The 15,821-nt window shown below is 41.7% G+C and overlaps 1 protein-coding gene across 1 annotated transcript in view; it reads left to right on the forward strand.

Annotated features, from left to right (window-relative positions):
• The window catches only part of MYO10 (myosin X), a 163,242-nt gene that overhangs the window by 81,395 nt on the left and 66,026 nt on the right, over nucleotides 1–15,821 (forward strand). The window contains exons 4-5 of the mRNA XM_069008309.1: nucleotides 8,373–8,560; nucleotides 15,486–15,620. Of these exons, the coding sequence (XP_068864410.1) occupies nucleotides 8,373–8,560; nucleotides 15,486–15,620 (323 nt within the window). The remainder of the gene's footprint in view (nucleotides 1–8,372; nucleotides 8,561–15,485; nucleotides 15,621–15,821) is intronic.

The raw sequence follows: 15,821 nt of genomic DNA on the forward strand, positions 1-15,821 counted from the left end.
CGTTCTGATCAATCATGTTTGTGTTCAGGAGGTCACCGCCTCTATCTGCTTGGCAATGGTGAAGAGGGAAATTCTTCCGTAGTTGTATATATGAAAACTGCACAAAAGATCATTATTCTGACCCAGTAGATAGGACCTGCTGCATGGTAGAGATTGCATTGTATTAGTCAGCGAAAAAGTGCAGTAAAAACAAGGAGACTCGGTGCTTTTTATACGGGAGAAAAACTGCCAGAAACCTGTCAATATCTTGAAGAAGGAAAAATGTCTATCTGACATTAGTATTACTATCTGCTGTGTTGGTTTTTACCTTTGGCTGTAACAGTGCTCTTTTATCAACTTTTCTTTATATTGGTTTCATAATTCCCAACTGGATTGGTTTTTGTGTGGATTCAGGATAACATTTGTAAGGTTCCCTTGAGTAATCCTCATCCAAATGGAACAATCTGTTCAGTAGGAGAAAATGAAGAGAAAAATAAGATGAGATTAAGCTGTGGGTGTATCTCTTAACCAGTGGAGAGTTCTTCACCATCTCTGAACCTTCTGTGGAGTTAAGCAGAAAGGTGTCTGCCTCCATGCAGTTTTGGGTATTTGCATTGGCAGCTATGGTGACCAAAACCCAGTTTTTAACCCTTAAGAAATAGACCTAGACAGTTTCATTTAGCTTCCTAGGACAAGGACTCAATGAATGTGCCAGATTGAAGCTGTTGGGAGTGGAAGGAATCTCTTAGTTTAGAAGTTAAGGTAGCTGGGTTACAAAGTACAAGTTTTTCATGAAGAGGTAGCATAGCCTTCGCCCTTGGAGTGGCTTGGGAACAGGATGGTGTTGCCTAATGCTGTTGCACCAAGGGAAGCTTTAAGGTCACATTAGCTGGGTTGAAGGGTCAACATAAAAGACAAAGCTGCATCTAAGAGGGTGTCCTGTTGCCCAACAGTTGCCTGTAATCATCTGAAATCACATGTTTTAAAATAATCCAAAACTATTCCAAAATCTTCTTGAGAACTGTGCAAGTGGAAATAAGCATAAAGCCTGGCTTTGAAAAGACCTTGGTCTGTTATGCCTTGCTCAGCACAGAAGGCAAAAAGGCCAGCAGGAAGGTGGTTGGTAGGAGAGGCTGCTGCGGTTTCCATCGTGGACTGGAGGACATGAAAAAGTGCGGCTGAGCAGTGTGAACATGCCTGAGAAGACTTTTCAAAAGAAAATACACTTTTCAAAAGCATTGACAAGGAGAACATGTAGTAGGTGGATCTTGGCTGTAGGTAGCTGCCTGTTGACACTTGATCCTCTTAGTGAAATTCCATGCCATGTTCTGGTTCCCTTCTAAAGGTCCTCTCCTATGGGTGCTAACTCTTGTATTTGTAGTGTGGCCAGTGTGTTTACAAACAGCTCATCAATCATACAGCTGACCTTAAGATGAAAAAAGGACACTTTAAGGGTCATAATGTTGAGTGCATTGACAAGGGACACAGAGATGGAGAAAAGCAAAGCTAACGTAAATTTGTGTGGTTGGAAGCTCACCATGAGTCACCAGACATGGTGAGGACTGCAGGAGCCCAAGCGTGTAAAGATGATTATAGAGTATGGCATTTCCATCTTAGAAATGGCTTGACTGATTGAAAACATTTAAAATATGTAGTTTTAAAAAACATTGAAAATTGTAGTTTAGTGCTTCACTTTGATTATGGTTTTTAAGAAAGAAGCTTGGCTTCAGACATGAGACAACTGGATTCTGTCCCACTGAAATTAGCATGGGACTAGCTGAAGGACGGGGTATACTTACCACAGTGAGGATAAATCGAGGACCTACCATGAATGAGGGCATTAATTACCATCCTCTTTATGGCATACTGTCGCCCCTTCTGCCTCCCCTAAAAAGCACACCAAAATGTGGCCCAGTCATCTTTCTCCTTTTTCTGCTGATGTGTATGTGGTAGATGTTTGGCTGTCTTTGCCTCAGGATAAACTCAGCCTTGATTACCATTAATCCCTTCACCTAAGAGAGCTGGGAACCACGAAGGCCATACCTGCAGTGTGGAGCAAACCCTTCTGTTCCCAGGTTTTTCATCCTGACGCTGTAAAATTTGGTGTTGAAAATGTAACGAAGCTTGATGGCTATTTTGTAGTCTTTTAAAAGTTGCCTGCCACTGCACGTTCTGTGAAAACACTGGTTTTGTTATTTGGTAATGTTACTGTAGCCGTGATGATTTAAAGGTAAGTGAGACGCAGAGGTTGTGTGGAATGGTGATAAAAATCTTTTCCCATGCCTTGTGTAAAAGTTACATAGAAGTATCTTTGAGGTGAGCTGGTTGTACTGCAGTTTTATTTGAAGTTTCCTATATATTAAGGGTAAGCCCAGAAAGTAATACTTGTGGAATAAATTGGCAGGTTGATACCAATACCCCCTTTTTTAAACAATACTTTTACTTTTCAGACACAGAATCAGTTCCTTAAGAGACTCCAGGAGAATCAGGAGTTTTTCAAAAATTATCCAGAAACATATTTTTTGAGGCATCTGTAACCATGCTTTTCTTTCTGTAATAACATAGATTTTTCATCTAAAGCAGAAAGGCTTGAAAGTGCTCTTAAGAGAGTTGGACAAAGTCCTCTTTCTCAATGTTAATGTATATATCTGTAACAAAACATCTTAATTTCTGTATTTTATCTATTCCATCATTTCTGGTTCCAAGTTATGAAGAATATTTTGATTTCTGTTGGCAGTAAAGAAACACAATGATAAAAAGAAATAGAGTAAGGCAGTCTTCTTATGCCTGTTTTAATAGTGCAAGCAGTTTTGGTTTTGGTTATCATTGTGGATCAAAGATTTAGTTCAGGAGCAGCACATAATGCCCTTTAACAGGGTCCTTCAGTCTGCTTCTGCCTTGTCTCTCCTACTCTCCCTGCAGCATGAAATATGGAAAGCCTAAAAAAGTGTGTGTCCTTCCCTGCTTCCCTCTTTTTATTTATTTATTTATGAAAGAAGGAAGACTGGGATGTCTCAGATGCTGGAAGTCTGTGAACTACAGAGAGGGACACCTTGATGTAGAAGGTGAAAGGTCATGAGAAAAGCAGTGTAGAATAGGTTTAATGACCTTACATGGGAAAAGCGAGCTTGGGTAAAATACAGATGTCATAAAGGATCCTCAGAAACAGGAAAGTTATTGTGGAGAAGTTTTGATATGAAAGGGAAGAAGTAGAAGGTGGATGGTTGCTGGATATGGAGCAAACCTGAAAGGATATACCCCAAAATTCTAAAAAGTGTCTGTGAAGGAGAAAAGATGAAAAGCAGGGTGACCCTGGTGTATTTATTTATTTATAGGACTAATGAATTGGTCTTCCATTAGGGCAGTTTTCTTTTTTATTGCTTTTTCATTATAGAGAGTCTGAAAAGAAATTTGAGGAGGAAATTTCTTACTCTACTTCTTTTCTTTTTTTCTGAAAGCCTTTTGTACATGGGAAAGAAAGACATTTCAAATTTTATTTTGTTCATCCATTGCAAACTTGTTTCTTGTAATTTTAAGCTAACTTAAAAAAGTGTATTTTGATCAATAAAACTTTTTACATAATTTAGATTTGTTTGGCATAAAACTAAAGTAAATTTATTGTGTCTTCATTAAAAAAAAAAAAAAAACAAACACCCTCTCGTGTTAGACAGGACTACACTGACCATGTTAAGTTTTGCTAGAGTATTTCTGTGGGTATCAGCAGTCTTTGTGAGCTCTTGAACCTTGTTAAAGAACAAATTGTTTTTCAGTGTTTGAAGAACTGTGGGATGATTTCAAGACACAGGCTCAAAGCTAATCGCTATCAGAAGGCAACAAGTGAAACAGAAAACATTCAAAGAACTGATGAAAAATCGCTTCCTTTCTGAAGTACATCTTTCATTTTGTCTTGCCTTACTGAATGTCTAGCTGAGAAGATAGGATTTGAACTTCTAGTTTTGAAAGTCCTTGTAGAGGATCAGCAAACCATTGTTTTTCCTTTCTGCTGACGGGGGAGCAGGACTGTCTGTGGCTTGTGAGCGAAAGTGTTTTAGGAGATGAATTAACAATGTAAAATTTCAGTAAAAATTTGAAAGTGTAAAAGGAACCCAACCTTTAATATGGCAGTCAAAGTGCTGCATTGGGATTCAGGCTGAGTAACTCAACTTTCATTTATTCTTTGGCTTAAATAAATATATTCGTGGTGATCTGATAACAAGTTGTTGCTGGTTTAGTCTGTACCAAAGTAGTTCAAGAGTTTGTGTGTGGTTCTGTCTGAAGTGTTGACTCAGTCATGTAACAGGGAATAGTAAACTGCCCTGTTCAATGCCATGGATTTAACGGGTCAGGCTTGTAACAGGAGTTCTCACAGTATATCACTGTAAAAGCTCTCCAACGATTTCAACTGGAAATCTTCAGAACTCCTGTGTCCACTTGCCAGTGCTCTGGCAGCATTTCTCATATTCATAATTGCTTTGGAATGCTTTCATTAAAATAAGTAATTATTGACTTCCAGAATCAGATTAGAAACTGCAAAAAACAAAAAGAAAATTTAGGTTACTGTCTTATAAGCAAAGTGGAAGTGTCATTCTTATGTGAAAATACCTTTTCTGAAATTTCACCTGCTTTGTGATGTTGCCATAATATAGTAATTTAGAGATTCTGCTTCTGACTGTTAACCCATGTAATGTGCCATATGATGATGTCTGGTGCAGAAGTAGCATTCAGGAGACAACACACGTCCACTGAGCAGTCCTGCATTTTTTGTGTATTTTTACACTGGTTTAATCTGCTGCTAAGGTGCTTGCGTTTGCCAAACCTGAAGGTCTGCCCTACAAGAAAGGGGTTGTGTCGTGTGGCTGCTCAGAGTCCCCAAGGGAAAAGCAAGTGGAGGAGCCTACAAGAAAGATTGAGAGGGACTTTTTACAGAGGCATGTAGTGACAGGATGAGGGGGAATGGCTTCAAACTGAAAGAGAGTATGTTTAGGTTAGATATTAGGAAGAAATTCTTCACTGTGAGGGTGGGGAGACACTGGAACTGTTTACCTAGAGAAGTTGTGGATGTCTCATCCCCGGAAGTGTTAAAGGCCATGTTGGATGGGGCATTGAGCAGCCTGTTCTAGTGGAAGGTGTCCCTGCCCACGACGGGGGTGTTGGAACTAGATGATCTTTGCTGTCCTTCCAACCCAGGCCATTCTGTGATTCTATGAAATTGGGAGGTGGCAGCATTCTTCTTCATGGGAGTACATGTGCCCTTCTCCCCTCCCCCAAGTCCCTAACTTTGGGGCTCTTAGAGGTGCCAGGGTAGAGTCTAGGATCTACTGCTTATAAAATATTGCTACTTGTAAGGCCCTGTGTTAGGTATTGGATGGGATAAGTAGTAAGCCTGGAAGTGATGTAAGAAATTATTCTTGCAGCAGCAGATCTTGCTGCAGTTGAGTATCCCAGAGGCAATTTACAAAGACTTCTGGAAGATTTGTCTTTTAATGAGAACTTTTAAAATAATTGGAATAGTTTTTAATAACAGTGCTGCTTCAGCCCATTGATACTTTGCTGAACTACCATGGGTAAAGGCAGAACTTTTGCTTGGGCCAGCTAACTCCTTAGTCCATGCAGATACCTGTTCGTGGGTGCTCCTGGGTTGGACTGTGACACCCGGTAGGTGATAAATGTGATACACTGTGTCGGTGAAGAATATACTTTTTTTGTGATACTGCCTTGGGATGAGGAGGTTGTTTTCTGAAGTCCTGAGTTTGTTCTCTCTTGTGCCATTATAATTTGGTGGCAGTGTGTGCATGCATTTAACTTGTCCTGCAAAGAGGTAGTACATACTCAAAGCACCAGAAAACTGGAACCACAATGCTGCACCTTTGTTAGTAGAGGTTGTGGTGGTTCACATTTTTGTTGAAAGAAAAAGACAGAGAGAAGGAATTTTTAAAATAGTGGCATGTCCTAAGCATTATTCCATGAGGTGATTTAGAAATTGTTTTCACCAGTATCATTTCTGCTGTTCACCAGGTTTCTTTTATTGCCTTAACACACCGCCTGTTTCTCTATTATACCTTACTGAATTACAAGGCAATGAAGGCAGCTCTCTTTATTTAATAAACTTTTATTATTCACAGTAATGACTCATGTTCTGGAAGTCTTTCTGTCACTTTAAAAAAATTGTGCTTAAGTCATGTGAAAGACTGCCCATTGTAAATGAATGCATGATGAAGTGGGCTGCTGTCACCTCTTCTGGTATTTACTATTTAGAAGAGGAGAAGCAGGAAAAGTCACCACGTGTAGCCCATGGTGATGCAGTTTTGCCAGTGCTTTATCATGGAGATACTGTTCTGTCAGGTGTTAATCATGCAGAAACTATAGAGTGGTTATTTAGTTGTGAAATTAGATGGTATCATATTTCATGGGGTTTTTTTAATTTACGCCTTTGTCATGGCATCTGTTGTGTGTGCCTCAAGTTACTCTTTTCAGACGACTTTAGCCAGATTTTGATAAGGTAAAGAGGAAGATCTGTAGCAGTCTGTTTTATTGGTCATACTTGCACTGTAGTCATGTAATTAAAAAAAAGAAGCCTTTTAAAATTTTGCCTGTGCAAGCTGTGCTGAAATATGTATCAAACAGAGGAAGTTTTCAGAGCTTTCCTTGTTACTTATTACTTATTTAAGAACCCAAGAGGGGATGATCCCAGGGAATTAACCTGTTGTCTCAGTGCTGTAATTGCCCTGCGATACGATCTTATGTTGAAATGGTATCTCTCCTGTAGATGAAATCTTCTGAGCTGTTGCACAGCATGAGGGGGGGGGTGGTGCTATAAAAGACACAGATTGAAAGCTCACCACTCTGTAAAAGGTACTGGAGTTGCAGTGAGGAGGGATATTCCCCTTACTGCTAATAAAATCGTCATGATTTCAAGGACACCACTGCAGTTCCCTTAGCAAAAGCTCTAAGCTGCAATTTGTGTCGGGCCTGATGGAAGGTGAACAGGTGGATAATGGGGACTGGAATAGCAGGATAACAGTGAGACAGGAGAGCTGATACACAGCGATAATTGCATGCTAATTAAGGAGAAAAAGAGGGAGGCAGGTAGATGCGGGCTGTAAATGCTGCAAAACAGACTGATAGAGGGGAAAGGAAAGTCTGGGGGAACTGATGGTCCCTGTGTCTTAGTGAATGCCCTGTGGTGGCCTGTACAGAGAAGAGAGAGGCTGCAGGAGGAGCATGTGGGGCTGCCTTTCTCCGGTGTGCAAGATGCTGCTCCCCTTATCCATCCCTCTCTGGTTAGGGTGCTGTGGAGATGAAGAGAGCCCCAGTCCTGCTGTCAGTTTCACAGCTGGTTTCTGTCGGCGACTAGAGGGTTGACTGCTGGTGAGGCATCTCTCTGTGCATGGGGGCTGTGTTACTGGGCTGGAGGCTGCACAGCCTGGCTCTTCACCAGTCCAGAGCAGGGCTGTTGAAGCCAGGTGTTAGCTTCCCTCCTGTAACTGCAGAAAGGGCGTTTAACAAACTGAAATTGGTATCGCAGCAGTAACACTGCACACGCCATACGATATATCAGTTAATTTCACATGCCCCAGAAACTCTGGAGATAGCATGCTTAATGTTATCTCCTACCTCACTTAATCTGATTTTATTTGAAAAATACATTGAAGTGGATAGAGGGTGAGAGAGAAATTGAACACATTGTGAACAGACTGTTGGAAATGATCAGGTTACCACAGCCTAATGAGTTAAGGCAATGGGAGAGGGCATAAGCTTCTACCTGGGTGGTTTGAACCAATGTGCTCTCTAATTGCAGTGGGATAGAAATTAATGACTTGCCAGCTGCTGTTCTGCATCAAACTAATAATAAAAAAGTTGCTGAAACCCACTGGTTTTGGAGCATCTGCCGGTTCACACGCTTTTCTTGGAGCCTGCTATTCTAAACATAATGGTCCCAGTGTCTACCATAATGCCTGATACTTCTATTTTAAAAGTGAGTAGCAGAGAAGGACTTGGATACTCTACATGGAAATGCAGACTTTTCTACCATTACTTCGGGCACAGTCAGGTTTTTAGTTAGTTCAGCAGTCCCATGAGAAGCAGCTGTAAGCCAGCACTGACAGGCATTACCGTGCAGCTGTAAGCAGCATTAAGGCAGGGATTTGTACAGTCAATAAGCTCAGTGTTATAGGTGGGGTAAGCCTGAGAACATGACAGAGGTGGGAACAGCTTTCACCCTTTTGTTGCTTTTCTCGGAAAGGAAGAAATCGGGGAAAATTGCTGGCCACCTTTATCCGAAGGATTGTTACGGTTTTGCAAATGCGTATTTTTTTGTCTATCATTTGAGAAGAGTGTTGATCTGTTCCACCCCACATGTGATAACAGCTCTGGGGGGTGCTGTGTGCTTGCAGACCTACATTGGTTCGATAGTTGCCTCCGTGAACCCCTACAAGAGCATCCCGGGCCTGTACGACTGCGCCGCCATGGAGCGATACAGCAGGCACCACATGGGAGAGATTGCACCTCACCTCTTCGCCGTGGCCAACGAGTGCTACCGCTGCCTCTGGAAGCGCCACGACAACCAGTGTATCCTCATCAGGTGAGTGGTGGCTGCTGCTGCTTTGGGTACCCCTCATGGTGAGCCTTTCAAGGCGATTTGGGAGCATGGCTATGGGCCACATGGGGAGAACTCCAAAAGATAGCAGGCTCTTAAAACAGCACAGTTTCAAGAGAGTTCTGAGCTGGCTCTGTATCATTCTGTGGACCTCTAACAAAACGTTGTTTTTTCTTACACATCTTCCAATTTCACTTAGTGGAAAAAATCTATTGTAATTTTGCGCATTTTTTGGTCTTCCCACATCAAATGTTACTTTAAGTGTTTTTCCACCATTTAAACATCTCTATGCAGCTCAGTAGTTTGTCACCACTAGACCCTGATTCCTGTATGGAGAGGAAAAGAAAAACGTAACCCACCAGCCTTGAGAAATGCAGTAAATAAGAATAGCAAAATAGAAACCCCTCCACATTTCAGCCACTTATTTCTGCCTGATTAATCTTCCTTGCTTAATCTTGTTGTGCTTTAATTTAATGGTGATTTAATAGCTTCCCGTTTGAACCACTGTTTCACTGGTATTCGGGATCTGGCTGTGGCTGAGTGTGCGTTAGGGAGCAGTTGGCATTTCAATAGCTTTTCACTGCCTTCAGCTCCTCCTTCCTTCTGGCTCCAGAAGAGCTGAAAACGCAGCCAGCTCTTTTCCCATTCCCTAGCCTGCCAGCTCAGCTGCGTTGGCTCACACACAGGCAGGGAGACCAAAGCCTTGCCTGCCAGATCAGGAGGAGCAGCTTGCTGGTGATGGCACCAGTGACCGGCCTCTGGGCAGGGGGTGATGCTCAGGGGGGTGAGAGAGCTTCTGTTTCTGCTTCCTATCCTCTCTTGCCTTCACAACATTTCTGTGATTAGGCCTACTTGGCATCACCTTCCTGCACTATGAGGTTACATGTGTAGAGCTCTTCAAGCACAAGTCGACATGATTTTGGCTGTCTCCCGACCTCCCTAGGAGTGGTGGCTGTAGGACTGACACACATGGGGCAGACGGTGGGACAGAGAGGGGATGAGGCAGAGTGAGAGCAGCACCTTTTCCCATAGGCAGTTTCTACTGACATTTCAGCTTATAGGCCAGGTTGCAAGGCTTCCTGGATAAGAGGGGGATTTGGTGCATGTAGTTCAGCACCCAAGCCATTGTCAGAAATGTGGATTAGCTGCAACACAGCCAGGCCTGCATGCAACTTTCTGCAGGCTCTCCAGTCTCAGTGCCCACCTGCCCTTGCCACTAGGCAGATTCTGCCTGGCAGTGAGACAAAGCTGAAGAGTGTGTTTTTTCAGCTTTCTTTATTTCTCATTATTTAATACATAGTTCTATACATATAAAGATGGGTCCAGGTAAGAGTCCAAGCAAAATGAAATGCCCAGAGATCTTTTTCATGTGACAATAGCTAGCCTGGAGTCATGGTTTTGTGTTTTATTGCCAGACAGTTACTTGTGAACAGCCTGTGTACACAAATTTAGGGAACCAAAACAATTTCTGGTGGCCATTGGTATTTTTGCCATTCTGTATGAGCCTCAGTATTTTACCTTTCATTCCAGTTCCTCACAAGCTGCCAAGAGGAAAGCAGGTTATGTCCTAAAATGGACATAAGCCGAATGTGATGTTCCAAGGGAGTCTTCAGCAGTCTCTGCTCTGTAAACCATGTGCTTTGGTACAGATAAGCCATAATATGGAGAAGTTTTGTATTAGGAATCCCTTTTAAAATTGTTTACTGTGGTCATGGATTGAAACACTGATTTGTATAAGTTCTGTGTTTCAGATAAGTGGCACACAACCTTAGAAGGGTATCTTGATACTGCAGAAATTGAGGAAATGTACAATTTTAATTAAAAAAAGTCAAATCTGCTTTCCTAAAGGACTATTATCTGTTCTGTCTGTGAAGGACTCAGAATAGGATTTTTTTTAATTACTGAAGGTTTCCCTGGCCCTTCATATGGTTTAGGAAAGTCCCTGTGGTCACATACGTAGTTTAGGGCATAGAAAGTGGAGGTTTAACAGTGTGCTTGGTAAGTTCAGCATCCTGGTCATTCCTGCCTCTTTTACTGGCTTAGAATTAGACACTGCAACAAGTCACTGTACTGTCACTGTAATTTCCTTGGTTACTACTGGCATTTAAAAAAGAAAATAGCCAAGTGGAGCTCTTTAGTGTCTGAATTCAGACAAACATTCTGGTCTTGCATTTAATGTAAGAGATGATAAAGAGGAAAATTCTGTTGCATCGCGAAAACACAGTAGTTAAAACGAGGGAATTATTCGGGTAGGTCTCACGTTCTGATTGGCAGTTTGAGCTGCTCCTGACCTTGGGATCTCAGCACTCCGCAGCAACGGAGTAAACAGCCCCACAGAGGACGGCGCTTGGAATGCTTTCTGATGATCCTCTGGACTTGAAGTGCCCCCTGCTGGACCCCAGAATTAGCTGTGGTTTGGAGCTGCTTTCTTCAGGCTTTGGGTTCAAAAACCTGTGAAAAAGCTTCTAGTGTTTTGAAATATTAATATTGGGATATTTTTCTGACTGGGGTAGGGTGAGAGGGTGAATTTCAGAACACGAATTAAAAACTGTCATCATAAAGACTCAGAATATGATATAAATGTGAGACCATTTTTCTCTAGTATTACCACCCAGGTCAGAGGTGAAAAGGAAGGAAATACAGAAGAGATGATAATAAGCAGAATCACCCAAAGATGCTTATTTATTGGTTTGTGTAACATGTACAATTTCTGTAATTTTAATTCAGGATAATGCTGCATAAAAAGGACTTAGCAGCCTAAAATGTCAACAAAACGGCACACTGAAGAAGCTGTACACAACTGGTGCATTAGAATATATACACAGTTGTGAAATGGTGTTTTAACTCTCCCAGGCTAAAAAACTAGAGTTTTTCTATAGAAAAAAAACATCTGCATCAATGAATTCTCAGTTTCATGTTGGTCTGAACCCTTATCACAGGGTCCAGGTTTTTTTAAAACAGGAAAAGAAAAAAGCCCACCACCATGTTAAAAAAATCCTCTGATTTTTCAGCTGAGTGCCTCAGGAACATGAAGGAAGCCCATCTTATTTGAGCAATAGCCAAACAGCTTGTCCTGATGTAGGAAAGGGGCTGGGCTCCCCCATGATTAGCTGAAGTTCATAAGTTGGGACCAAGTTCAAACCTCCATTTCTTTATTACACAAAGAGTAAAATATCTTTAGGTTTGTTTTTTTAAGGTGGTTTAGTCTGTGCAGAAGCAAACACATGCTCTTCTCTCAGATAAAATAGCAGCTGATCCACTTCAGAGCACTCCCAAAGAAGTGTAAAGCAGTTGAGGGAGCAGCAACAGTTGCTTTGTATGACATTCAAGTCAGTGCTGTGAGTGGGAAATCACTGTCTGATACCAATTTGTTCTCTCTGTTATCATCTGATGGCCTGAAAGTTTTTGTTGTTGTTTTTCAGCTTGAAAATCAATGTGAACCAAACTCTTTATTTGGGACCCAGACCTGTGATGGATGTGATGTCCTGACACACCAAAGTTCAGATGTGCATTTGACAAACTGTATTTGCTGTTTGGCTATTGCTCAAATAAGGCAGACTTCCTTCACGAAGGGCCTATTTTATCTGTGTGTGTCTGTCTTGGGGTTTTAAAGCCCCAAAAACCTCACTTGATGAGACTTTTAAAAGGACTTACAGTTGTTCACGTACTCAGATGCATGGGAAAAATACTGACAAGATATTCTCAAGAGGTCAAAACAATAAAAAACTTTACTGGCAACTGCAGAAAGTCAGAGAACTTTTGCAAAAGTTTAGAGCAGGATTCCATCAACATAAAACAGTTGTCAAAGCATTAACTTAGCCCATTAACTTAGCAAACTCTAAGCTCATCCAATTTTAAGTTGCACAAAACTCCAAGAAGAGGGAATTAGAGGAAGAAAGAGAAAGAGAGAAAGGCAGAAAAGATACAGAAAAGAACAAGTATAGCTACCACTCCTGCTTCCAGCAGTGTTCAGCTGATAGGAATTCCAAGAGGAGGTGGGGTCAAGACATGTGCTGGCCTCCTGTCTCAGTTCAAGTACACTTTGGCCTTCCTGGGACCTTCCCCCAGGTGGGGCTTCTGGTTGTTTGGCCACTCAGGAGCTGGGTTAGGGGTTCCAGAGGTGGACATGGACCAGTGCCTTTGGTGTGCCAGTGATTAGCAACCACTAAAGACAGTTCTGTCTCTTACCCAGACAGAACAGGGAAATGGTTTAGTGCTATGTCCTTCAGAATGAGGAGTCTCTCTCAGTGACCCCTTTTTACGCTGTGGCAGTCATGAGTCCAGGCTGCTGTGCCCTTAGCACGATGCCCTGCATAAAACAAGTCATGGAGAAAGTCTAAACATCTTCTAAGTGGGGGCCTTTGGGGCTGCTGTCAGACTTGATATGTTCACAATCCTGAATGTAGTGATGTGGAACAAGCTGGGTACTTTAACTCATGGGCTGGAAAGGTTGCACTAAAAAATTCACCCTTTTACTGACCTTGTAGGTGAAAGCTTTCTAAGGACCCCGCATAACTGTAAAAGTGGATAGAATGGAGTGGTTACTACTAAATGAGTAGAGAACAGTAGAGAGCATTGACTAAATCCTTTGGATGGATCCAGACTTTGTGTAACTGAAGGTGGTTCAGAGGAAAATTTAAAAAGCAATCAGAAGTATAACATGGGAAATGGCTAACAGAGACAGGCACCTTGAATTTGGGGCACTATCCATCAAGTCATGCACAGCAGAAAGAGCACCAGGATGAATTGTTGGTTTCCCCTTCCAACATGAGAACTTAGAGGTATCACATGAAGCTAATAGGAGGTGAATCTGAAAAAACAAGACTTGTTCCTTTGCTTTTTAAGGGAGTATGGCTAGAAACTCATAGAAGATAAATCCATTCAGGATTACGAGACACATAAAAAACAGGTTCAGATCAGGAAGCCTCGGAGCAGGGAATAACTGGAAGCTGGAAGAACACAGAAGAGAAGTATCAAATGTCTTCCATGGCATCTCCAATTAGCAGCTGTGAGAATAGGACACTGGGCAGCTTCAGAACCAAACCAGTTCTGAGTCCCTCCTGTTCCAAGAAAAAATCAAGAGCATGTAATTGTGTGTAATGCCAACTGTACCAGAGAGAGGTGCAGGAGATATTTTTCCACTGGCTTTGTGTATCTCACTTGTTTTATGGCTCTCAGGTACAGTGGGGTAACTTTCAGCTTCCATAGAACTACACATTCTCCAAAGCAAGGGACTGTGGGTGGGGGCAGAGGAAAGATGGTGTTAATGAAAGAGGTGATGTCCTCTTAGGTGTCACCCTGTGCCTGCTGTTGAGCTATAGATGTGGCTCAGAGGGAGAGAGAATTTAGGCAGGAAGAGGTGCGTATCACTGGATGATGTATTGCACTAGACAAGAATAATGCAAGGGTTTGTGAAACTCTCTCAAAACTACTAGCAGAAATGTTTTTTATGGTGAGTATTAAATGCAAGAATATTAAATATTTGCTTCTGGGGCAGAGGAGATGAGTGAGGGCCTGCAAAGAGAAAAGGAAGGAATACTGAAAAGGCCAGACGTCAAGGGTAAAATTACATTAAAAATGCTACAGAATTTTTTTTATGTGGTTTAAATATAATGGATGAATCACACTTGCTGGAACATACTGGCGGTAATGAAGATGTCTCATTATGTTTCCTGAGTGTCTCTTCCCTAATTTTATTGTTGACATTCATTTGCAGGAAAATGTCATGCTGTTTTCTTGGGTGATACCTTTGTTCTTTGTTTTTTACTAGACAGCATCATTATACTTTGGTATAACCTAAAATCAGTGGGGTCATTACTCAGCAATGGCACAACATAGAACTGTCAAATTGTCTAAGTTTGCTCCGTTGTGCTCCATCAAAGTCAGTGACAAAATTTCCACTTGCTACAATGGAAAACGTGAAGTAAGACCAAAATATACCCTCTCTCTTTGGGAATAAACTGAAATTATGTACAGCTTAATTAAGAACTAGGCCACAGCTTAGGATACAGTGCTATGTCTCAAGATGAAGAGTGAGAAAACTAGACAAACTTTACCCACAAATTGTATTTCTTAATGGCTCATAGTGTGTGTTTAGGCTACATAATTGAAGAGAAAGGATATTGGGGAAATGAGCCAAATTTATACTTTCCCTTTTTAGAGAGTTGGTTTTGAAGAGAAACTGAGTTTATTGCCTTCTGTTTGTACCAGCAGGGTTGCTTATTAACAGTTTGTTTTAAGAATGTCAATTTAGCATTATCAAATTTCTTTGTTCTCCTGTGGGTGGTGATGAGAGGTTTTACATCTCTGATGGTAATGAGAGGTGAAAATTGTATATTTTGAACTCACATGAATCTGGTTTGTTTCAATAGGTATATAGAAAGTTTGTTTAAAGAGTATGTAGTTCTCTAAGAATTTCAGTATTAATTATGCAAGTAGCCTTTATGTGTTAGAATGTGCATTGGTGTCCTTAACTTCCTCCTCCTCGCAGCAGGGCTCCTTCATTAGCTAGATTGCTGCAACGTATCCTAAACTTTCCCATCTTAATTTGTAGTTTGGTCTTTATCTCTGACCACTGCCATGCCGTTGTTGTGACTTCAACATGACGGTGGGAAGTGTTGGATAATTGTTTGCATTCAGAGAGCTCTTTGTTGCCTCCTAGGTGTGTGTACATTTGCAGTCAGTGCCTCGAAATGCTGTCTGAGCAGTGGTATGAAGCCTAAGGACAGCTTGTGTTTTTCCCTGGATGTCATATTCAGGAAATTAACAGGGTGTTCTGTCTCCATCTGACCATCACTTCTAATCACCCCGGTCTTCCTGACCTCCAGTAATGTAGAGTGTGGCTGGCCAGCCAGAGGGCTTCTTCACTGGCTACTGGGACTGTGCAAACCATTTCCTCCTCTTCTTTCAGTGGCGAAAGTGGTGCTGGTAAGACGGAGAGCACTAAGCTGATTCTCAAGTTCTTGTCTGCAATGAGCCAGCATTCACTGGAGCTGTCCTCCAGAGAGAAGACCTCCTGCGTGGAGCAAGCTATTCTTGAGAGCAGGTACTGGATCTTTCAGTACACGGGTATTTTTTTCAGAAGACATGAGCCTTGACATTGAAATAAGGGCTTGAAGTGTAATCAAATATGTGTGTGTGTGTATTTACTGAACAATAAAATGAATACTGGAGAGAGGGAAATATTCCATTAAACAAAATTACCTGGCTCTTCTAGAGAGTTGTGAGCATGGTGGTATCTCTTAGT

This window comes from Aphelocoma coerulescens, chromosome 2 (genome assembly GCF_041296385.1).
Source record: "Aphelocoma coerulescens isolate FSJ_1873_10779 chromosome 2, UR_Acoe_1.0, whole genome shotgun sequence".
NCBI lineage: Eukaryota > Metazoa > Chordata > Aves > Passeriformes > Corvidae > Aphelocoma > Aphelocoma coerulescens.